Raw genomic sequence first — 25684 nt, 5'->3', positions numbered from 1 at the left:
CAGACTTACCTTTGATACAAAGGAAACAAAGAGCACTCCATCAACATCCTCAAGATCCAGATTAACATTTGCAAAGGGACTACAGTTTGCCAATATGCTATCCTTGCTTGCTTGAAAGAATCTTCCAAAGCTTTTCTTTGTTTGAGGGCTAACTTTGTTCATTTTGTTCACTTTTGATTTTCGAGGTCTTCCCCTTCTGACCGGAGATGCAGGTGGGGTAATTTCAATGTCTGCAGGGTCTATCAGAGTTGTATAATCTTTTAGAGCCGAAGAGGATTTCCTTTTTCTAGCATCCCTGGATAATACCAGGCTATCCTGAGTCTCTCTGGTAATAAGGTTGCTTTTTCTAGGCCTGCCAAATGTTTGCGTAGGCTCACTATTCTTAACCTCTGCCTCTTTGGGTGTGGAGAATTTCAGCTGCTTTTTATCATTAGAAACTGTATTTTTCATTCCTCTAGTTTCCCTCACATTTTTTATGCTCGTTATCGAACTCTCTTCTACAGACAGAGACAAAGATGTCTGCATTTCATTATCAGCCGATTGCTGTTGCCCGTCTTGTGATACAGGGGATTGGTATTGCTCATCTGGAGACAAAGGCGGTTGGTGGTGCTCATCTAGAGACAAAGGCGGTTGGTGGTGCTCATCTGGAGACAAAGGCGGTTGGTGCTGCTCATCTGGAGACAAAGGCGGTTGGTGCTGCTCATCTGGAGACAAAGGCGGTTGGTGCTGCTCATCTGGAGACAAAGGCTGTGGGTGTTGATTGTCTGGAGACACAATGTTCAATTCTGAGGAGTTTACAATTCCTGTGCTATTCGAGCAGGGGCCCGTGAATACAACTGGCAACTTATCAGTGTTTAACTTTGACATTTTAGCCTTGACAACCCCAGAGGGACTGCTCATGGGTCGTTTCTTGGGTCCATAGAGAGATGCTTGGTCCATTGCAGATTGCTTCATAAGCTGTCTCTCTAATATTGGATAGTCATCATCACTATTCGAATACACATCTGTATCTTCTTCCTCCGAATCCTCCTGCTTCACAACAACCCCATCTGTGCTCACACTCCTTTCATAGTCAAAGTCGTCCACTGGTTCCTCTTTGATTACCACACTGGCTGGTACGCTTGGGCCAAGAGGAGATGCAACAAGAGAGCCCCCTTCAAAACTGCTAGGCACAGAGCTGCAGACAAAAACACAAGAGAAGCATTTAAGATTAATCAGTTAAAACAATGTCTTCCTTTCCTGTTTTTATTTAATACGATTGTTCTTAGTAAGCAAACAGGCTGAAACTTTAATTTTTTCATTTTTAATACAGTTTATTTAAATACGTAGGGAGAGCAATTAAATGAGTGACCCGGCTATCATAGTCAAACTTCCTATGCATGAAATGTCGCGGCTGAGGGACCGACAGGCAACTGCTAGTACATAGGATAACGTTTAAACAGATTTCTTTTACAAAGTAAGTTTGCCAAGGATTTGATGTAGATAAAAAATAAGGTTATAGGGCACTTAGGAAAAAAATCGACGACTAGAACGTGTCTAACGACCTTGGTCCTACGGTCTATTCCCCCTCTCATTTGGCTCCCACACTGGAAGTAAAGTAAATTCACTCTCAGTCTGAAATTTTAAGTGTCAGAACAATTCTTTCTTAGCTGTTGAGTGGACATTCCTTCAAAGTACTCGTCAAGATGCACTCGCCTTGGCAGCAATTGCCACAACCTTCAATTTGTAGTGTACCTGGATCGTTGGCCAAATCTCCATGGCTTTTAAAAGTGCTGGTACAGACCTCTCTAGGCCAGGAAACAGCAAAGTCCAGCTCCTCTGGTTCCTTTGACGGACTCCGTCATAATCTCTGCCAGCATTGGGCAAGCACCCACCAGTTAGCTACTGCTCATCTCAGGCAAGTCCTTTTTCTCCCCCCTCTTTATTTTCCTCCACAAGGCCTGCAACGTTCAGGCTTTCTTAGCTTTCTCCATCACCTTTTTGTAGCCTCTCTGGTTATCTTTGTTGTATCGATACTCCTACACACTACTTTCCACCTCATCTCCAACACGGTTGTGTCATCATGTTCTTTCTCCACCTCTTGGGCTATGCTCTTATCCATGTTCCCCTATTGCTCCTTCAGCACCCAACCTCACCCTCCTCTTAGTTCTGCTCCACCACTGCCTGATATTTCCTAACTTGTTCTGTTCTTTCTCACCACGTTCTCTGCTACACCTCCTGATGTTTCCAACCACCTGCACACCCTCTATCCTCTTGCTTTCCTTCCTTCCCTTAATTCTATTCCACCACCTTCTCTCACTTCCTCGCTCCGCCACCTCCTCGCCACACAAATCTGCCACCTCTCTTTTGAACTCCAACCTCTAACTCCCACACCCCCATTGCACTTTAGTAGCTCTTAAACCTTTGAGGGGGCCCCTAACGAAAGAACTGCTTTCAAATGTTTTCTTTCTTTAAATGTACTTAAGTATTGGTTCCCGCATTTAAATTTGCCACTTCAGTATTTAGTTCAGATACTGTGTGGAGCCATAGACTATGCCTGCCATTGTCAGGACTATTCGCCAGTGTGGTTCTTCTTCCCGTAAAATCATCGCTGCAGGCCTGTCCTTTGTTTCCTGGAGTGCCAGTAGAAAGAGTGCTTTGTGGGAGTTTGCTGTTGACATCCGAGATCCATCACTACTCCGGGCTTGTGGCCACAGGTGTGCACAGCTTCTGTCACCTGACAGTTCCACACATAAAACACAGAATATGAATTTTTGCTAGTCCTTTGCACCCTACATTTGTTGCTCCATGCGCTGGTTCCACTACAAAGATGCCTCTCGAAAGTCCTTTGCGCTGTTCTAAGTCTCAGGGATAACAATTACATTACACTGGGCAACGGGGTAGAGCATTCCTATTGTAATATACATTGGAAACTTCACCACTGTAACTTTGGGAAAATAAGCAAATGCCTGGTTAAGATTGGTGAAAGACTGTGGATCATGGAGCTTCATTTAACTCCTCTAAGGCCTGCAGCAGAGAGCAGGTGGTGGCACCCGGCCACATTTGTCATTCCAGTGCCCTCATACAGCCCATGTCGTGGGAATTGTTCTCAATATTAAATAGGCATTGAAAACGTATGCTTCTTAAGGTCATTAAAAGGTGTATAATGTCTTTTCCATAACATTGTGCAACATAGTTTATCTAAGGTGATATCAGCACATTGTCATAGTATCACTGATCATAAAATCAAAGGAGTACAATAGCCAAAGGCTGGATCTTTTCCCACACCAGCATCCACCTTTATTGTTGTGGTTAGAAGCCCTTTACAAAATAGGACTGGCTTTTCCAATTTATCGATATTCTGTGATAATTAGCCTCAACAATGATCCTTGACATTTAAATCAAATATGATGCTCATCTCTATTTTTGAAAACCTGCTTCCGTCTGCAGTGCTACCAATGCATAAATATGGTTTTCTTTTCGGGTTACTGGCGCTACAATTAGATATAAAATTAGATGCACTTTTTTCCTCACACAGAGACTCATTTAAGGCAACACAACTAGATTGATAGTCCATTTTTTTCTACATTATTGTAATATGGATGATCATGGAAAGTCGACAACCTACAGAAATTTCAAACCTACTCTACGTAATAATGTATGCGCCGGACTACACTGAACCCTTCCGGTTCAGCAGCTTTCTAGATATTTTTGTAGTCTAAAAATGTTCAAATACTTCCTAGAGAATATGGAGTAAAAATATCCCAACAAAGGAAAAAATGTGAGTTAAAATAGTTTTTACTTGCCCAAAATCCTTTTTTGCTCACAAAAAGAAAAAAAGTTACCATAGTGACTACTGTACGCCTAGACCTATGGTGAGCAATTGTTTCTTACTCGTAGCATAGACAACACAGAGGCGGCGGGAATCTCCTTATGAACCAGAAAAAAAAAAAGGTTCGACCAAACCTAGCATCTACCCTGCTGATGTCAAGACTGTAGTGTTTAAAAATACCTGACTGGGTAAACGACATTGCTCCCTTGCTAATCACATCGAATGGAAAATTGACGGCCCGTCGGTAGCCTTGCCTCCACACTCCCGCCACCATTTGCATGTAATGTAACCCCTTTCGAGGGAACTTATCAATGAGCTTAGCAATGATTAGGACCCGGGCGAGGGAAGCCAGCCAATTAGATGGCTGGTACGCAGGCTTGAACCGCCGGTAAAAGCCTGCGTTCCATGCCGCTTGATGGCCGGCTCCCCCGCCGCCATCTTCCCACCCCACCTCGGTCGCTTTTTTTTTTCTCTTCCTCCCACCCCCCTACTTTATTTTGGCGGCAGCTGCAAGTGCCACCGCCACATCCACTCCTTCCCCTCGCCTCCCGCTAGCAGCCATGGAAAGCAATGAGGGAATCCGTACGGAGCCCCGCCTTCCCTTTCCAGGTCGGACATCTTGGAAAAGTATTTTCCTTCCTACAACAGGACATGCACGACATCCCGTTGTTTTTAAGCACCCCTGGTTAACGCTTGGTCAACCCGGGTTGCTATTTGTTTGGGCCGATAACCTGGGCTCCCGTGCAGTTATCCCGTTCCAGGCAACGGAACGGAGGATGAATGCCATATTATTTACCCAACAATGGTTCCTTTACTTTAAAAAGCTTGAAGGCTTGGATTCTGACTGCAAAGGATAACAAAGTGTCATACTTTCGGAACGGCTTGGTTCAGTGGGTTCCTCTGACATCAAGACAATGAAGAACAGACCAGGGACTGAGGATCTGGGAAAAATGTTAGAAGTGTTAATATAAAAAGGAGGAACCCACCTCATGCAGAAAGGTTGGGCAGTTTCTTAGAACCTTTCCCTCTGGAAAATGGAATAGTATGGGTTGGAGGTGGGAAAAACCTCTAGCTCACTGACCCTTCTTGTCGATGCAAGGTCAACCAAAAGGGCAACAATGCAGATAAGAAGATTCAATTCTGACTAACAAAAGGCTTGCGGTTGAAGGCAGATAAAACTATTTTAAGTCCCATATGGGGTGTGGTCACGTAACAGGAGAGTAGAGACTTAGAAAACCTGCAAAATGCCAATGCATGAGAGGGTTTTAGGAAGAAAACGAAGATTAATTAGTGTGACAAAAAAGCTACAAATCACTGCTAAATAAGAGGCAGGATTCTACCAAAAGGCCAGATGAAGCCAAAATGGAAATGAAAGAACATAGGTCGGTGTGTAAGACATTATGTGATTCTGCAGGGACCAGTGGCAGATTCTAACCCATTTGTTTCTGTACTGGGAACAGGTAGAATGCTTTCTTGCAGCTTGAATAACCAGCATATTCTCGAAGCACAAACCAAGGTGCCCCAGGGTTAGCTCCTCTGGAACCAAGTGGCTAAGTTCATCAAGCGAGGGCATGGGTGGAGACCTTTGCCCCCTTGCTTCTGAAGGAGGTCATGACAGTCCCGCAGGGGAAAAGGACCCTCTAACTGAAATTTCATCAAGTTGGAGTGTCAGTAGCATGCTGGCCAATGAGTGACTATTGAACAGAGAATTGCCTTCTTGGTGCCAAAAAGCATAAATGAACGCCAAGCCCCATTGAATTATCAGTGCGCCTCCAGTGACTTTGCTCCAATCCCAAAACAGGTGTTAAGAGTTGGCCTTACTGGAGGGTTCTTGTACTTAGACTTGATGAAAAAGGGGCCAGCCAGTAGACTGGGTACCATCGACCAGTTTGCCCCAAAGAATGTAACCAGTCTGCAGAAGGGAAAAAAATGGCGGCTGTGGAAGGTTTTTTTATACTCAAAATGAAGGAATTCACATGCTCTGGGCTTCTGTTCGGAGAGGAGGGATAAGGCTAGCAAACTTGTGGGTTAGAGTAGAAACCCAGTTGGAATTAATGAAAGCGAGGCCAGTAGAAAAGGTAGTAGAGAGCAAACGTTTTAGCAAGGAGGATGCCGAGAATCAGCCAACAAAGAAATGCAGAGAAAATCCAGGAACAAAAAAGAAAAACAAATAAGCAGGCATGCAGAAAAGGCAAAGTGGGTTACATGTTTGAAATGAGGAGAAAAAGGGAATAGACACAGCCTGCTAAACCTGCTCCTTAAAGAGTATATTGATGATGCTTAGCTCTGTCTTTAAAGCCTCACTTCTAGACAGCTGCTCTGCCATTCCTGACACAAAAACCCTCCATATTAGCAGAATAGGGTGGATTTGGCAAGACGCCGTCTTGGAAGGGGCAATGATGGCCCTTAACTACTTGCTTCAAGAATAGGTGACGACTAATGAAGATCTCTGAGGAGGAGGCAAATTGTCAGTATTGGTACCCACCAAGGCGATTCTTGCCAACAGATGGTGAAGAGGGGACATTTGCAGTTCCGAGGAGTTGCAAACGGATCTAAGGTCTGCGTATCACAGCGTTGAAAAACAGGCAGACAAACAGACTGCTTGATCTCCCATTTATGTTTTGAATGATTCAATCTGCTGAGGAAATTGGCTTCAGAGAAATGAATTGCCTTGGGATTATCTGAGGGCTCAAAACCCTATCCCAAACAGAAACTGCCAGGTAACAAAGAGAAGGAGATGTGGTGCCCCGTTTGCTTATTTAGAAAATGGTGGTATATCAGTCCTTTTGTATCAGCACACATTTCCCTTGAAGACCTGGTAGAAACTGCTGAAGAGCATTGAAAACTAAGTGCAGAAAACTGGCATGCTGGGTCTTCTAATGGACTGACCGCTGCCCATGCAACTTCAATCCTTTCAGGGTGGCTCACCACCCAACAATAGAAGAGTCCTGGGTTATTCATTCCTCGTCGCAGAACTCATGGAAGGGAAACCCCGGAGTCAGGTTCAGAGAGCTGGACAAACACCCTAGATCTTGCACTGTTGACTGGGGAATTTGAATACGAGACTGCTCCCAAAATAAATGTATCCAAATGCCTATGGTACTACCCCTTCAGTCTGCTTTCCCCGACGCCTCCTCCCCCCCCCCCCGATATGCCAATTCAGTAAATATAAAAACGTGTGGGTGCAGTTTTGGATTTTCTTAAAAGGATTTCCTTTGGGGAATATGTTTCAATATGCTCAGATTCTGGGTTTAAGCCAGGTGTGGGCAATGTTTTCGGGGAGGTATTCAAGTATACCAACTGCCCCTTCCAGCAGTTATCTACAGCAATTTACATCGCTCCATTTGTTTCGGGTTTGCCTACTTGCAGTCATGATGGACAGCATTCGATCCACTGCCAGAAGCCCGGAATGAAACACTGCAGCCCTAAAGGTTCAACTGCTCATCCGTTTCATAATCAAATACCTAGCACTGAAACCTTAAGAGAAAAATCTGTTAAGCTGGAAAGACTGTCTTAAAGGGAAAGCTCTAAATATTGGGAGATGCGTTTCCCTCAAACAAGATCGAAAACATAAAGTGAATACTTTTGAGGTTTGCAAATATTGTTGTTCCCCCAACTTCGATGAAGACGATGATGATTAATATCATATGGGAGGATTACTTGATACAGGCCTCTTACCATGATTAAATTGCTTATTTCAAAAAGTGCACAATAGGACAGAACAGCAAATCTCTATGATATGATGTGAAATTGATGCAATCAATTCTCCAGATATCATTAAGAAAAAATATGCCATAATGAATTCTATGCTAAAGTCATTTCAGGATGAAATTCAATTTAAGAAAATCAAACAAATTCTTTAAGAATCAAAGAGATTATGATCAGGACAGAGTATGAACATATCAAGCAATGTATGACAACGTAGACCATAAATTTGGTTCTAGAGAAAGTACACCAGTTATTTCACAGATTAGTTTGGAACCAGAAAGTGTAGAAAGTCGGGAAGGTATAGCTATTTGCAGTGAGGATTTAACCACCAAACCAGTCAGAAAAAAGCAGTTCATCAGAACTAAAGAGATACATAAGAGCAGACAAAAAGCAGTATTAAACAAAGAAAGTTACATTTCAGGAAGAATTAGAAATAAATAACAGACAGGGCGATCTAAGAATAGACCAAGGGGGTCAAGAGGAGGCAAGCGCAAACTATAATAGATCAGATACAGGAATGATCGAGATAAAGGACCAGGGCATACAGGAAGACTCATTAAGTAAGTGAATAGTGAAACTGGCCAACAAAACATTAACATCAGATGAAATTAAGATTAAGATTTAGTTCTGCTCCCAGTATTGTAATTAGTCACATGGATCATGTGAATCTTTATAAATGTTGTTGAAAGGTTAAACTAAAAATAACCTCAAGAAACATTTCACTAGAGAAGATACTAGGTTGGCGTCAGAAGAGCCTCAGCTTACAACAGCGGACACCAAAAATATAGACTAATTGTTATCTTTAGAAGAACAGATAGGCCAACAAAAGGAAATACTAGAAGAATTCAACAAAAAAAAAATCTTATTTCACCCCCACTCTTCCATCAGGGAACATCATCAATAACTTTTTTTTTAATCTGGTTACGGAAGAAATTCATAAACAAAGATACATTCACCTTAAAAGAAGGATGTACCACCAAAACTGAACATATAAAGAACAAAGGGCATTACTTAATTTGGAAAATGATAAACTCTATGAACAATAAACTATCACACAAAGGGGGTAGTATTGTTATAATGAATACAATCGACTACATAGAATCAGCATCAAATTATTTGAACACACCAGGATGGTGTAAAAAAAGTGAATGCAAATGTAATTCAGACTTTAAGGAAACATACGTAAAATGTTTACAAGATTGGTTACTTAGAGGAATGATCACGTGGGAAGAAAATCTGTTCCTGTCGTTAACACATTCAATTATTCCCACAATATATTTCTTACCAATGGTGCACAAGGAATTTGAAAAAGTCCCTCCTATGAGACCCATAGTTTGTGGAATCCATTCCATGACTGAACCTTTGTCGGAATGTATGGATTCCATTCCAAATCTAGTTTTTAAGAAACTGCGTTCATATATAAAAGGGACTCACTGCATGTTCTCCAAAAATTAGAAGACATTTCACGGAATCCAAATTATTGGTTAGTAACTCTAGACGTGATGGCTCTGCATACAGCAACAGAGCATCAACTAGCTATTCAAACTATTGAGTACCATTACAACAACTTATCAGCCTTGTATTGTAATGAAAAATATATGATTTGGGGCATGCTTGACTTTGTTCTCAATAACAAAAATTTTCTGTTTGATGGACAACTATTTCAACAAAACTTAGAGTTGCCATGGGCTCGAAGTTTGCGCCATCACTGGCAAATCTTTTCATGGCTCAAGTGAAACAGTCCCATGCTTTACTTATGACACTACCGGCATCCTAAAATGGATGATAAATATAGACAACATACTTCTGATATGGAATGGTGACATAGCCAAACCGTAATCATTTTGGAATTAAAAATACAGTCAAAATCATTAAAAATAGGTTTCTCCAACGAGGTTCCAAAATACAATATTTTATACTAAGCAGAAGCCAATCTCAAACCCCTTGCCTGATGTAACTACTGTATACTCTTTGCCTATGTAACCACTGTATGTAACCTGTGCAACTGCGCCCGGATACCTTTGGGTTTGGAGCACCATACAAATAAAATAAAACAAATGAAAAATCTAGAACTAAATTATTGCTATTGCGAGCAAGAAGAGATTGCGAAAATGCACGACTAATCTGGTTCTTCGTGAAGTATCATTTGAAAGTAAACTTGCATACAAATGGTTGCGCAAACAATGGCACAGCTTGAGATTGGAGGAGTAAAGTTAGAGAACTTAGGTGACAATCCACTTATTACTTTTAGGAAGGCTACCTTAAGAAATACACTTTCTCCGAGTCATTTTTTCAAAGAGAGAGCTTACAGCAAGGCTTCATGGCACACACACAAAAAATAGGGAAAGGTTTTTATACAAACAGGCAACCGTAACAATTGTCAATATACCATGGATTAAATCTTTTTATTTTTTTGGTTTAAATACAAAACCTTTAAAATATGACAACACATACAAAAGGGAAACCTCCCATCTCTGCCCATTAGATTCCAACTTTCTAAAGTCCTTCCTTAGTTTACACTGTTTTTTCTTTTGAGTCCGGTATGACTGAATTCAGTAGATTTTCAATCACTGCTAACAGAGACGTCAGTGGCAATATCAATTTCATATCGATGCCATTAAACATTTCCTGCCACCATTCGTCGGCATGCAAAGATAAATGACTTTCACTCCACGGACCAAATCACAAATTACAGGGTTATTGACCATAATAAAACCAAACAATTTATCAATTTCAATACAACATTTGGAATTTTTGTCACTCGTACATGTAGCAAAATATATGTTGAATTATAGAACACATCAGCATCATGATAATGAAAGATGATAGATTACCTATGGATCTGCTTTGGAAGGTGAAACATCAATGTGAGGACATAACAAGAATAAGATTTTTGGTCTGGAGAAAATTTTTTAAGTGAGCAGTGGCGAGAAAGAGAAAGGAATGAGACTAGAAGCAAGGAAGATTTTGGAGCAATAATATAAAACAATGGGATTGAATAAAAAAAGAAGGAGTAAATGTATGCCGTATAGACAAACATTTTTGTAATGTCATAAGATTGCATTTAATGGAGTTGTGAACTACTGAAACTTGATCTAGGAAAGACTAAGAATCAGACCTTAAAATATTACTGCGGGTTAACATCATGGCAGCAACCTGTGCACATTATAAATTGGGTTTGTGTTAAAGTTTGGCGTTTCCTGCATTCTTAATTAGTTTAGGAATTAGTGTTACAGGAAATAAAAATGTGTGTCTAATGAAACATTGGATGGATCATTTTGGATCATCATTTTGTAAAAAAGAAAAGAAAAAAGTTAACAAAAATGATCGGATACACAGTTACGCCACATGCACTTTTTAAGATGGCCAATTTAAGGGAGAAGTGTTGATGCCTAAATGAGTTTTCTATAAAGTGAAATCCAAAATTGCGCTGCAGTAAAACAACCACATGAACACCTCTGGCTATTGAAAGAGGGGAGAGTCCAACAGGACAGGTAAGAAGAAACACAATTAGTATTATTTCATAATTCCAGGAGAGTTTCTTCATTTCACCTTTAAGAATGAATAGGTTTTATGGACACTTGGTTGGACACATGGTACAGAAGCACTAAATTGCACAATAATTCTATTACAGTAGAATAATGTTTTGAAGAAAATAAATATTTGAACCAAAGAAAATATTTGAAGCTATTTTAGGAATCGTGGAAAAAAGGTGCTATATCATTGGTATTTTTAGTTAGAGCAGTTACCTATACATTGTTAATATGATCATATAGTTTTCCTTACACAGATCATGTTGCCTGCCATATATGAACATTTATACTTCAATGATAAATATTACATGAGAAAAGATTACATGAGAAAAGACTTCTCCCAATTGAAGAAATTTGAGTTAAAACCATATTAGCAGATAAGCATTAATTCTGATTAATGAATTCTAATATTCCGTTTTCTTTCCTTTTATTACATTTGTTTGAAAAATACTGCTTATTGTCAAAATGTCATGATGTTTAAATGGGAATATGTACAGTTAATACACAAGGTGAATTATAGACAAATAAGGTGGCTCTGAAGAAGCACACAAGCAGCTTACTTGGGCTGCAAATATGTAACTGGCCGACACGTGTTTTGCACAAGTCACCAAATAAGTACATTTAGACGATGGAATTTCTTCATGAATAACACAAGTGGTGTTCATGTCAAATTGGTATAAACAAATATTAAAATTTGAAATTTGTGATCTAAGGACAAAGCTGTTATTTTGGAACCAGCTGATCAAGACGCGATTATTAAGTATGAAAATATAATTGTATAAAGAGCAATGTGTGTAAAAAGTCAAATATTAATATTGGATGAACAGTATATTGTTTTTATTCAGCGCACTCAAATTATCTTAAAAGGTTGCTATTCTGGCCTCCATATTCTAAATCTAATTCTAAGGTGCAAAAGGTGTTGGTTTTGGATTTTTTTATAATATATACAACATATCAGCAACCAGCAATATTACAGAAACAGAATGTACAAACAAAACAAAAATTAAAAACAAAAAAAGTAGTCATTAAACACGTTCCAGATCTTCTCATATGAAGACATTTTACATTTAAATTTGTAAATCAATTTTTCTGTCTGTGACAGGCAATGCATTTCCTAGATCCACTCCTCGAAAGGAGGGACCCGCCCTTTCCACCCACGGAGAATCAGCCTCTTGGCCACAATGAATGCACGAGAAATCCACTTCTTGTGGGCGGAGCTGACATCATCCAACCCAGAATCATCACCCAGGATTACCGTCCTAAAATCAAGGACCGGCCCTCCTCCAGCAATCCTGACACACACATCACAAACTTCACTCCAAAAATCTCTGACCCTCACACAACTCCACAACATGTGTTCCAATGACCCAACATGTGTTCCAATGACCCAACTGCCTGAACGCACCCCCAACAGTCTGTACTGTTGGACATGCCTCTTTTATGAAGTGTTTCAGGACACCAATATACACGATTCAGGATCTTGATTTGTCGAGACCGTTCACCAAGATTCAGCGAACACAAAGAGACATTACCACACATATTCTGCCAATCATCCATATCAATCTCTGATCCTATTCTCTCACTCCCAACTCTCCATAAATTGTCATTATTCCGATAATGTGGCACAATTAGCTTGGAAAGCCTACTAGCCAGACCACCACTCTTCCCACTGGAATCCGTCAGAAAAGCGCTCACATCCAAGGTTTCAGACCAGTCCACCTCACCAACAGCCCTCTTTAGTAGTCTATAAGCAGAGTCTGATAAACCATCAAAATTCCATCTCTCTCTCAGCTCAGCTGCAGTCAACCACCGATCATCATTCCCCAAATCAGAGACCTGTTTAATATCCATCAAAAACCATTCAGGCTAAAAAACTGTCCTTGAATTATCCCTAATCCTAGGATTCAGCCAGATAGAGGCACTCCTGCACTTAAATGTGTCCCGACCTAGCAATGACAAGTCTGCAATCCATGAATTGCGCAAAAATGACGTTGCCTACAAATTACCACCTGGAACTTTTGTATTAGTGGTCAACAAGGCTTCCGGGCCCAGCGGCCCAAAGGCACTCGACTCCGCCACCGCCCAGCTGTCCAATTCACCTGTCAAAAATGGAACAAAAGATTGAGCAGAAAAGGCCAAATGGTAGGCCCGAAAATTTGGTACCCCTAAACCACCTAAATGGACTGGAAGCTGCAACTTCCATGGACTAAGCCTTGGAGGTTTTTTGTCCCATAAAAATTCCTGTACTAGACGGTCCAAATCATTCCAATAACAACTCTTAATTTTCAATGGAAGCATGCTAGATACAAAGTTAATCCTGGGTGTTGTATTCATTTTTAGGGCATTAACTTTACCCCATAGGGAAAGATTAAGCAAGGACCACCTTTCCAAATCCATCCTACAATCTCGAATAACCACACTCATGTTCTCTTCAACCATCCTGGAAAGAGGACACGTCAACCATACCCCCAAATAACGCAAGCGTATTTCACACCAAGTAAACCCCAGTCCCGTAACCAGAACCTTATCACATCTATTCGACAGAGGCAACACTTCTGACTTCAAACAGTTAATTTTGTAGCCTGAGCAATCATGAAAATCAGACAAAATCTGCATCAAACTGGTCAAGGATACCTGCAAATCCTTCAGCACCAATAGAAGGTCGTCCGCATAAAGCCAAGCCTTCTGAGCAACGCCCCAACAACCAACCCCATGCAAATCTCGTTCATTTTTGATGCTAACTGCAAGAGGCTCAATTGCTAGAGGAGAAAAAGGACAACCTTGACGCGTGCCGCGCTCCAAACAAAAAAGTTCCGGAATTACTCCATTAGACTTAACGGCAGCCGTCGGTCTGGAATATAGAAGAGCAACCCAAGAAATGAAATCCTCACCCAGATTCATCCTCCTCAGTACTGAATACAAGTAATCCCAACTAACCTTGTCGAAAGCTTTCTCCACATCAAGCGAAAGGACAGCGGCGTCACAGCCCATCCTATCCGCCATTTCCATAGTAAGTAATAACCTCCTGATGTTACTGGACGTATGCTGATTTTTCATGAATCCAGATTGTTCCTCATCAAAGTAGGCAAGAACTGTACCAGGCGCATAGCAAGGACCTTGGCAAGAATCTTATTATCGGTATTGATAAGGCTGATTGGACGATAACTAGCCGGGTGGTTACAGTCCTTGCCTTTTTTTTTTAAAAAGACCGAAATAGACGCATGGTTAGTACTTTTAGGCAACGTCCCGTTCAGTTTGCTAGAAATAAACATATCTCTCAAGAGCTCTAAGGCCGAGTTCGGGAGGATCCTATAAAACTCACAAGGGAGGCAGTCTGGGCCCGGGGATTTTCCCACATTCAGCCCTGAAATCGCACTTTTGATCTCATCCACAGTTATCATATCACCAAGAAGATCACGTTCAGTATCCAGAACCCTTGGCAAGTCTTCACCCCTACTGTAATACCAGCCTCATTGCTACACAGATTCTCGTAGAAGTCACGAAAAATCAAGTTAATTTTATTGGGATCAAATGTAATTCTACCCTCCCTGTCAACCATAGAAGCAATTGCTGACTCTGAAATAATTTTCTTCAATCGGTATGCCAGCCATCTGTCACAACGTTATCCCTTTTCGAAATAAGTACATTTAGAATAGAACAAGCCACGTTCAGCCCTCAGCGACAAAAAGTCTTCCATTTCTTTTTAAAGTTTTTCATAGTTGCCAATTTTACAGAGTCAGTTGGATCAAGCATAAGATCCCGAGAGATCTCACCAATACGTAGATCAAGATCACGCCTCTTACTCTCCTCCTTTTTCCGTTTACCACTAGACAGCCATAAACAAACACCACGCATACAGCATTTAAAGGCTTCCCACGTGTTCGCCACACTGATCTCTTCCGAGCGTTTTTCCATAACAAAGTAATTTGCTTCCGAAACAATCCACTCTAAAATGTCATCATACAATAAGATAGAGGTGTTCATCTTCCATGAGAAACCTCTTTTACACTGAAATTTAAGTCTCAAATGCATCTCAACGGGGATATGATCACTCAATAAAATATTACCAATACCACTAGAGAATACTTTCCGACATATTCCCACCAGTAAAAATCATGTCCAGTCTAGAAAACACACCATGCGCACTAGAAAAGAAACTGTACTGACTTTTGTCCAGGTTCTCCAGACGCCATGTATCTTTCAAATTGTGCTCCTCCAAGAGTGATCTAAGTGCCTGATGATGATAATAATCACAACGCAATACACGCCTGACCTGACTTCTATCCAGTTCAGGATCAACCACCGTATTGAAGTCCCCACCAAGTAGTGAAGTCCCCACCAAGTAGAATATTAGGATTATTCAAATCTAAAAGAGTCTGTGCCACCGTTCTGAAAAAGGAGCCATTGTCCACTGAAGGAGCATACACATTGCAGAGAGTTAATAACTCCCCCTGAATCTCAACCAACAATGCAATCATCCTACCATCCTTAATCCGCACATTCCTTCAAAACTTTAACAGGTAGTTTCTTACGAAACAAAATTGCCACACCCCTCGACCTTGCTGAAAAGGAGGATCCATATGCAGAACCCACCCACTCCTTTTCCAACCTAGAAATTATCATCCGCTAAAATATGAGTCTCCTGTAAAAAACAGATGTCAGCATGCATGTCCTGTAACATGTGAAACACTTTCTTTTTCTTTAACAAATTATTGACCCCATTCACATTCCAGGAGACAACACACAGGTCATTAACAGTCCCACCTGTGTAAGAAGTCGCCATTATAACATGAAGGTCTGGAACATCAAAAGCAAAAATAGAACCAAAAAAACTGAAAGAAAGACACACATAAATATGAACAAAAAACAGAATAAAAAACAAAAAGAATAGATGAGACAGCAAAGTCTTTTCAGCCCAAACAATAATTGAAACAACATTCTGAACCATTCCCAGGACCCCTCCCAAGTCACAATAGAAAAACAACAATGCATCGAAGTTACCCTTTCCAATAAAAACTAGAAAGAGTGCATAAGTGAAATCCACAAAAATAACCCACAAGAACCCCCATCCCCTCACCACCAATGACAATAAACTATATATGCTAGAAGAAACTAAGAACCTGACTAAAACTAGAAAATCAGAGATAAGGCATAATCAACCAACCCCCCAGAAGTGTAAGTAATTCACAACCACGTAACCATCAATGTACCACCTTCAAAACAGTAATGCAGAACTGTGAAAGGAATAAATTAAGGCCATGGTATGCAGCATACAGGAGGGACAAAAATAATTCCAGACATTTCACCAGCCATAAGGCACAATGCAGAATGTGTGTCCGTTGCCAGAACTAATAGTCATTGCCCCATCCAGTGAAAATATCCAACAATATAACCAGAATGAGAACATGTAAATGAACCATTAAAATGACCTGGCAATCCGTCATGACACACTCTCTTGTAAGCGATGTAATATTAAGTGACATTCCCACCGTTTTGGCACTACCATGAAACATCAGCCCAGATAAATAAATAACTTATGGGTCTAAGCCTGAAGGTGAATAATGAGGGCCAGGACCCATAACATCCAGTGTGTCTATGATCATGGTGGCTGTACTGCGGTATGGACCCCGCGGTCGGGCCTTGGGCGACCCTTAGGGACCGACTCATGGACTGGCTGACAATGTGCTTGCAAACAATTGTCCGCATCAAACCTGGGACCACAAGCATCCAATGTCCGTGTGCCCGAAAGACTTCTGGTGCAAACAGCTGAACTTCAAAATGCGTAGTAGGTCCTTGCAGGCCGCCTCTCTGTTTACACGTGCAGGTGGGGCCCAGCTGCGCTAATGTGAGTGCAACCAGACTTAACAGGGCGAAATGCAGAAGGCGCGCACTGAACCGTTCCGGTCCCACTGGGCCCAAGATTGATATCTCTTGCGCACACTATCAACTCCCAGCCGATCACTGCACCAACTCCGACTGCAGTACATACCTCACGACCTTTTAATTCCGCTCCAGTCCCTGATCCAGCTGATGCAGACAACAACCCCCAAGCAGTTCCACATGGTTGTTTCCACCGTCGGCCGTAACCGTGTAATGGGCTTAAGTGCATTCCGCCCCCTTCCGTTCCAAGAACGAAACGCTGCCCGATCAGCTGACTGCACGTCTTGCACGTTGCACGCCACACTCTGACTGGTTCCTTCCTCTAACCACGGCTGCGGCACTGTGGAGCACGGACCGAAGCCGCGAAAACAACAATAAGAATCCACAGTAAGTCACACAGTTCTTGCATCACAACAAAAGCCTGAAGGAGTTCCAAAGCATTTTTAAAATGTTAACTGCCATGTCCAATCGGCGCCATCTTTATGTATGTTCAAACATATCATACATTGTAAAAAACGAGAAAGAGAAATTAAATCTGAAAGTCATGGTGGGGGGTGGAAAGGTAACCAAGATCATTCACTGGCAAAAGCAGGCATAGGAAGACCCCTTTTAAAATGTATCCAACCAATCAAGTGCCTGAGCAGGATCAGATGTGCACTTCTCTCCATCAGGAAACACAACAGTAAGGAGACTATTTCTACTGAGAAAGGACCTTAAAGAGAGCTGTTTAGCCAAGTCTTTAGCTCCCTCAAATGACCTCCTCAAGAGTAAGACTTCCTTAGGATAGTCTGGGTAAACAAAGACTGATTTACCTTTGAAGGAGGCATTTCCAACCAATCTGGCAGCTTTCATCAAGCGTTCCTTTGATCTTAGATTCATAAAGGAAACCAAAACATGCCTTGCCTTGTCCCCCAGGTGTTTACCAATCCTAAATATATTATCAATGTCTTCAATCTTGATTGCATTACAATGATTGAAAAACCAGGGATGGCAGGTCCTCATCATCACCAGAGTCCTCTACTCCAACCAATCTGATGTTTCTTGCTCTAATCCTCAACTCCAATTACAGGGGTTGTTCTTTTTCTTTTTTCAAATGAGACCTCAGATTCTTGTAAGCTTGAAAGCTGCCTGCTATCTCAGAGCTCATAGATGAGTAAGATTTCTCCAACTCAGTGACCCTGCCATCCAATTGTCCAGTTTTCAAATTTAGCTCAGCCATAGTCAGTTTAATATCACTAACATCTCGAGCCACCTGAAGAATGGTCTTGTATACATCTCCAAGGCTTGGGGTTTCTTCCATCTCAGGAACCTGTTTGGATTTCTTTGAGGCAGGGTTTTCTGCTTCACCAATCTTCTTCTTGGAACTCATTACAATTTCTTTGTATATGTCTTCAGGGAGAGGTCCAGAGCAGTTGAGTTAAGCTGCTACTCTGCTGCCAGCCATTCTAGAATCGTTGGTTTTGGATTTCAAGGTGCACAGATGTTCGACTTCAACACAAAGATGAAAAATCCAACCAAAGAGTTCCAATTGGGCAATGTTCACAGTTCCAAAGGATGGCTCACTTCCCCAGGTTTCACACCAACTAAAAGTTCCAACAAAGAATAATCAAACTCTCTCGCAGTCCTGGGGGAATAACTCCCTTTCCCGGGTTTCTCCTTATGTTTCAAACAGTTCAAAATCTTGGTTCATGACTTCCTATGGATTCTCTTGTTTACAGTATTTAAACTTGGCTGAGAGTCCCAGGCTTGCAGGTCACCTGGTATATTCTCCTGCCAGGCTCTCTCTCACACTTCCAACACTCCACAATCTCAAAATCATGGATCTTCCTTAAGATGGTCGTCCTTTTACACACCCTGGATTGTGCCTGGTATACTCTCCTGCCAGGACTTTCACAGAGGCAACTTTTCTTTACCTGGTGTACTCTCATGCCAGGACTTATGTACAGACTTTTCTTTCACCCATGAAACGATATTTGCCCCATATTGTTGTATTGTTCCCTGCTTAACAATGTCTGTTTCTTTAATAGTCCTCTCCTTCATAAAACCAGCTTTAGGTTAGGCTCTTCACGTGACTCTCGTCTCGCTTCCACGAAGCGGTTCACACTTTCAGGCCACTTGGTAACCTTTCCAACTTCCTTGGGTTTACCGGGTGCTTGTAGCATTCTTTGCGCTTCTCTGCTTTGACTGCCTTCTGGTTGCTGGCTCGGTGTGCGTCCTGTCAATTGATTCACCTTCTCTGTGTCTTCCTGTTCCTTCTGCCATTCGTTCTCAGGCGGCAAGCCTTCTGCATTCTGGTTTGCTCTTCTGTCACCTGGATCAGCTGGGACACCGTCTACCGTCCCTCTCACCGTACTAGTCGGTATCTGAGTCTGCCGCTGTGCAGCCCCTGAGTCTGCAGCTCACTTCCCTTTCTGTCAGCTGTGCTGCTTTTAAGGTTCCCGGCAAGACTGAATAACTTCCAATGACTAAACCATTGTGTAAGCTTACTGCTCTTAGTGATCTTTAGTAGTTGATGTCTTAAGCTTTGTGTTAGGTTTGGGGAATACTAAGCGTAGATCTGGCAAGGGCTTAAGGGAGAGTCTTACGGTATGCTATTAAGGCATGCAGTATGGAGGGAACATCTGCGAAGGTGAATGGAGGGTATGTGACATTCCCTAGTCATGTCATGTCATTCCCCAGAGGGTTGCCTCCCCCCCAGGTGGTCCTCCCTCATATAGCCACCCACAGGGTAAGGATCGGGTAGCGGCTGCTGTCCTCTGGCCACAGAGGCTACCTCAGGAAAAGGAGGGATGACATCAGATTCATCACAGTGCCAAGTTTAATAAATGTAGGTAACAGAGTGACAGTTTAGGACACACAGTGACAAGTAGATTTCTTCAAAATCTTGTCCCTGGGGCAAATAATTAAAAACAGAATATTCCACAACTCAGGCAAAGGGTTTTGCTATTAAGAATGGGTCCTATGCAGGCTTCAAAATGTGCACTTGGCACGGTCTAGTGATATTTGACTCTTGGCGAGTAAGAAATGGTGTGTAATGTGTATGTATAGAACTGATGTGGCAAGTGACTTTCTTATCTTTCAACTTGAAATGTTGCCCCCAAGTTTATATCAATATTATTTTTCAATAAACAGAAGGCTCAATTGTGTTTTCAATCTCATAAAGCAAGAAAATGTACACTTTAGATGGGAAAGTCAATACCAATTCAGAAAATGCATTGATCCTCAATTACCTCCCAGGTTTCTCTGCTGATTATATAGCAGACCTGGTTTGCCAGGTACTGCTAGTGACCATTACCTTTTATACTTTCTTATATTTAACCAGGGATCCCAGACCGTTACCTCCGGCTGCAATTATTTGTTCAAAGTCTCTTTCCCAGACTCTCCTCTCGGCCTGGATGTCTAGGATACTTCTTCCCTTAATTATAGGGCCTGAGGCAAGCCCCTACATTCAGGGAGCATCCATTCGAGCTTCGGCCGGTTCCAGGACTCGATCTCTTCGGTCACACACTCTCCGCATGGTCCGCTCCAGCTAAAGCATCTCTGTAGCTGCTGCACCCTGCTGGACTGCCTTTCCGACATGGAATGCGTGGTTCCTGCTCTTCCATCGGTATCGGCAGCCAGCTTCCAGTCGGGAGAAGGGTCTTTTCTCTTCCAATCCTTTTCAAAGGCTTCAACTTCTCACTTTGCGTCTCGGTTTCCCAGGCTTCCCTTCGCAATACCACCAACCTGTTTGTGACTCCTTGAGGGAGGGCTGAACACCTTAAGTCTTTCTTCCCTTTTTATGTTCCACTTGTTCACATATTGTCCATATTGACTTGAATGCTGGCTTTGGTTCCGCAGAGCGTTCATTGCTTCACACCTCTTCTTTGTCTGATGTTATCATTCTCAACTGGGTTACTTGGATTTTTCTTCATCCCAGTTTCCACATAGGTAGTCCCTGCTCTTCTTTGTCTCAGTAATTTTGCAGCGAGGTCGAGTTATCTTCCCTACACAAGTACATGTAAATGGGGGGGGAACAAAAAGGTACCCTGCATAGGGTAGGAGGATGAGGGAGGTTGTGGTAGTCTGGACATACCACATTCTCCCCGGATAGTCGTCCCTAATCCCATTGGGAGGATCCCTCCTCATAAAGATCCACCCACTGAGTACCACCGCCGGGGGACTATTGGGTAGCAGTCTCACCTCCCTGGCCTCATGGGAAGTGACTCGCCCCAAGGGGAGAAGGGAACACATCCAAGGATACATCACAGATTATATGTAATTAATACAAAGTGATAGCTTGTTCCTGCCTACAGGGTAATTCCTGAGGCCGAGAGGCAGCGTTTAGCTCCTGCTCATCAAATAATTATTTGAACCCCCTCCCTCAGATTACCATCAATTTAAACACATTACAACAGTACATCTGCTTCTTAGAGACAATAAGTAACTCATTAATATACATAAAACATACGATTATTCATTTCAATGAAGCAAGAATCGAAATTGTTGGGAGCCATTTAGCGATTGTCTGTTAACTTGCCAATAACACTAATAGGAGCCACTTTTATTTTACTCCACAGCCAATTACTGTCATAGAAATATACGTGTCACATTAAATAGATGTGCATTAGGAAAACTCTAGATAACATTCAATGCCCAACATATCATATGCAATGAGCAAAAGGTTATAATTTGCAGCAAGCCGTGTACTAGCTCCTTGTCCCATAGTGGTAGTTCCTGCTTACTGGGGGATGCCGGATACCCAGAAGCTAATCTCAGCTCCTGGTCGTAATTATCTTTATTTCAATCCTTGCTAAAGTAACATTTACTACCAAATATTCAGGCATAAACGTGGGAATAGAACCCATCAATAAAATAATGATCAATGACTAAACACAAGAGCCTTCCTTGACTTGTATGTATTGGAAAGGGTTTTGTTAAATCCCTGAGTGCAAAAGGACCCGAACGTCCATGCCCTTGACTTTCTCAGTGCAATGCGAGTTGTAGTGATATTTCAAGCTGTTAGCCATTCATTACCTCAATCAGTATTGCAGCACACATTTTTATAGCACCGAGGAGGTAAGTGTCAGCAACTTGATGATTCTATAAAGATGGTAAAGTGTCAAAAGAAGACAATAAAACAGCCAACCACTTTTTGTAACCTGCCCACAATATTCTCACTGTGCCCATTCAAGACAGAGGAAGAAAGCACAGCGCATATACAAATTGTGCTGTGTGCCCTGCCAATGCCATGGACAGGGAGGCAAATGGGCGTATGCGTTCTTTTACGCCTCCATTTAACGCACGACCATTTACAAAATGGCCTTGTTACATTACCAATTGGTGTTACTTTAAATCTACAAAATTTCAAATAATTTTCTTCGGTGAAGACTGCACCAGTACGGATTAAAACACATTATGAAAACAGTATAAAAAGAAAAGAAAACAGCAAATGATTTCATTAGAACAATCAGATGGCATTGCAAATATAAGGAGTATCATTAGTAATAGCAGGGTACAAAAATTCAAGTTACATAAAAGTCACTTGCCACCTCAATTTAATACATACACACAGGGTACCATTTCTTACTAGCCATTGGCTAATTAACGGCTACTGCACATTTTGCACCCAGGTAATATAATAGCAAGGAGAGAGGGGGGGAAGCATTTCTTTAAAAAAGGGCAACTATAACGAAAATCAGACCACAAAATGTGCACTCAACACTAGCCATTGCTAAGGAAGCATTTTCTTTTGGCGCGCAAGACATGTAGAGTTGTGTGCATGTGGAGGACTGACATTCAACTTAAACCTAGCTTGTAAGCTTACATTTTTTCACCATGATGAAATAACAAAAGTGTTCTAGGTAGGTTTGCACTATTCCACTGGAAGAGAGCCGTTATCCCAATTTCAGCCATTATCACAATGTTAAAGCATTTGGAGTATGTTGCAATAGGGTTCAATAATCAGCTTTGTATGGAAACAAAAAAAGATCAAGAAAAGCAGTCTACACAGGACAAAGTCTTTTGATTTCAGGAGAAGAATTCTATCAAACCTCTGCATAGACGGGAGAAAATATTTTTAAAAAAATAAATAATGATCCAATATGGTTGGGCAACAGGGGTAAGCATTCATTTACATCTATACCTCTCCACTTGCATAGCGTGGTTTCTGTGAGAAAGACATTGAATGCAAATCACCTCTTTTGTTTTGCTTTAGACACGAGTGGGATGGGTATGACCAGACAAGTGTCCCATGCCTGCTGGGCCCAGCGATCCAAGATATACCACGCCGATTGTGCCCAGTTAGGCAACATGCCTGGGATTGCATGTAATCTCGGGCAGATAGGATGTAAGCAAACATTCGGGTTGGACTGTCCCTTAGTTGAATGGCTGTGGCTGCGGTGGTGTCCTGGAGGTAGGATACAGAGTTCTTGAAGAAAGCGGTCAAGATATTTACCTCCCGGTTCCAACACTGATCCACACACGGAAACAATGGGACGTCCTGTGTATCCAGTTGATTGTTTGGGAAATTTGGGTAGGGTGTATGTATCACGGGGAACCTGACCGCCAGGGGGGCGAGGAACATGGCTTCTTTTTGGGGACAAGAAACCGCTGTCGCAGCCTTCCATGCATAGCTGCTAGAAGCGCCTCATTATAGAATCTTTGGGGTAAACGCTGATGCAGGTATAATGTTCGCTATTAGAGATCAAATTCATAACCATGAGTTTATACTGGGCTACATTCATGATAATTCCTCTGCCTCTGTCAGCTGAAATTATTTTGTTGTAGTACAGAGTACCACAGACTCCCTAGTTATATTTTATGTATGACGGTCAGAAAATAGTTGGGGTAAATCACCAAGAACCATGTTCTCAAAAGTTATGGGAATGTCATGCAAACACTTGTCTGTTTTTAGTTTGCGAGTTTCCAATTGTATTGGATACATTACTCACCGTAATCGTATTTCTGATGCTTACATCTGCTTAGATTCACATGCTGTGCATAGGTTGACATCTAGTAAACTCAAAAAGGGACATTGACAGGGCGTGGCAGTAATACTATCCCTAGTGTGACGTCCACTGTACCCATGATCCCTCACGCGTCGAGGTCCCTCAGATTGTTATTTTTCTGACATGAGGTAGCATGAGGTGTAGAGTGAGTACAGTTGTATCCAAGCAGATACGTATCAGACAAGCTCATAAGCATTCATGCGCCTTCTCTCCGATGGGAGGAAGGGTGGTGCATGGGAATCTAAGCAGATACAAGCATCAGAAATACGGCTAGGCAAATGTAGTGTAAGAAAAGGGGCATATCCATTCTAAAATGACCACCCCCCTCTCTCCCTACTGTGTGGGACGAAGCCCGTAGCGGCCTTCCAAGGCCGAAAATGATCCATCGCTGGAGTCTTTCGACAGTCGTTTTTCTAGTCCTTCACCGGCATCTGTTGTTTCGATAGTCAGTGATATAAAGGATAGAAAGAAGAAACTATCGTTAATTTGATAATAGTAAATGGCTATAAGCTGAAAGAGGAACTCCGCTATAAGCGTCCGTCTAGAATGCTGAAAAAAACAATCTGAGGGACCTCGACGCACGAGGGATCATGAGTACAGTGGACGTCTCACTAGGGATAGTATTACTGGCACTTCCGGTCAACGTCTCTTTTCGAGTTTATAGTCTGCAGCTTCCACTAGATATCAGCCTCTACACAGCATGTAATCTAAGCAGATTCCACAAGCCTCAGAAATATTATTTCCTTTACAGTTTGTTAAACCATCACCATCTCATTAAGAACGTCATTCGCCGGGGGGCGTGGCTTGGAGCCGACGCGATGCAGTCGCTCCTCTAAAGCCACCCGTGGACGGCCCGCTGCTTCAGCTAAAATTGCACGGTTCCTGTGGCCTATATGATCCACCGACGCCAGCTATGTGGATCGGAACCGATGGGGCACTAGCGGCTCAAAGATGAAAGCTGGGAGAGGGAGCACTATGTCCGTACTCGTTGCCTGAATCCCGGTCCCCCCCTCTGCGGCTTGGAGAATCCAAGATGGTGGGCGCACGTATGATGGCGGCCACAGTCAGGAGTCGGAGGCGATCTTCCCCGTAACACTCGAGCCGGAGGGGACGGACGGTCATCCGGATATCCAGACAGACGGGGACTATTTCCATCGGCCGGCGAGGGGCCCCCCCTGGAACCGGCAAGGAGCCCCGCATCCATCGGCCCCGTTTTGTGCACTCTCTCCCTTTACCTACTGGGGCACCCCGGCCCACGCTGCCCTACACACTTCCAGCGGATGGAGATCTACGCGGCTGCGTTAGTGGCCCACATGGGTGCTCGGTGGGGCCTACCTACCGGCTCATGGACACATCGGCCCTAGAGGCGATTCAATTCCTGGAGCGAAGATGAGAGACCCTCCCCCCAACTGTTGGCGGCGGGAGCCTTCAGCGGGAGCCCCTTGAAAGATTTAAGGTATGCTTAACTCGCATGCGCTTCTCCCTGAGCGCTTCCTGGGGCGCCCCGGCCCACGGTCCGGCTCCTCTTCACCACTACATCGCTCCCGGCGGCCATTGTCCTGCCTCTAACAACTAGCGCAATGTCCAAGCAACAAAAGACCACCAAGTCTTCGGACATAGCAACTCTGCTGCCCGCTTCCGACAAAGCTAAAAAACAAGATTCCTGCTCCTCTATCCCACGGGAATCCCTAGATAACAAGGGACCTTTAGCGACCAAAGAAGATATTTGTGAATTCATGGCAGATATCAAGTCAAAATTCCGC

The 25684-nt window shown here is 42.5% G+C and overlaps 1 protein-coding gene across 3 annotated transcripts in view; it reads right to left on the bottom strand.

Annotated features, from left to right (window-relative positions):
• Positions 1–25684, bottom strand: part of MGA (MAX dimerization protein MGA) — an 872134-nt gene that overhangs the window by 663521 nt on the left and 182929 nt on the right. For all 3 annotated transcript variants that reach the window (XM_069638800.1, XM_069638798.1, XM_069638799.1), the window contains exon 3: positions 10–1177. In XM_069638800.1, coding sequence (XP_069494901.1) covers positions 10–1177 — 1168 coding nt within the window. The remainder of the gene's footprint in view (positions 1–9; positions 1178–25684) is intronic.

The sequence above is a fragment of the Ambystoma mexicanum genome, chromosome 14, assembly GCF_040938575.1.
Source record: "Ambystoma mexicanum isolate Mex_15411 chromosome 14, UKY_AmexF1_1, whole genome shotgun sequence".
NCBI classification, from domain to species: Eukaryota; Metazoa; Chordata; class Amphibia; order Caudata; family Ambystomatidae; genus Ambystoma; species Ambystoma mexicanum.
This window is presented reverse-complemented; position numbering and strand designations above follow the sequence as displayed.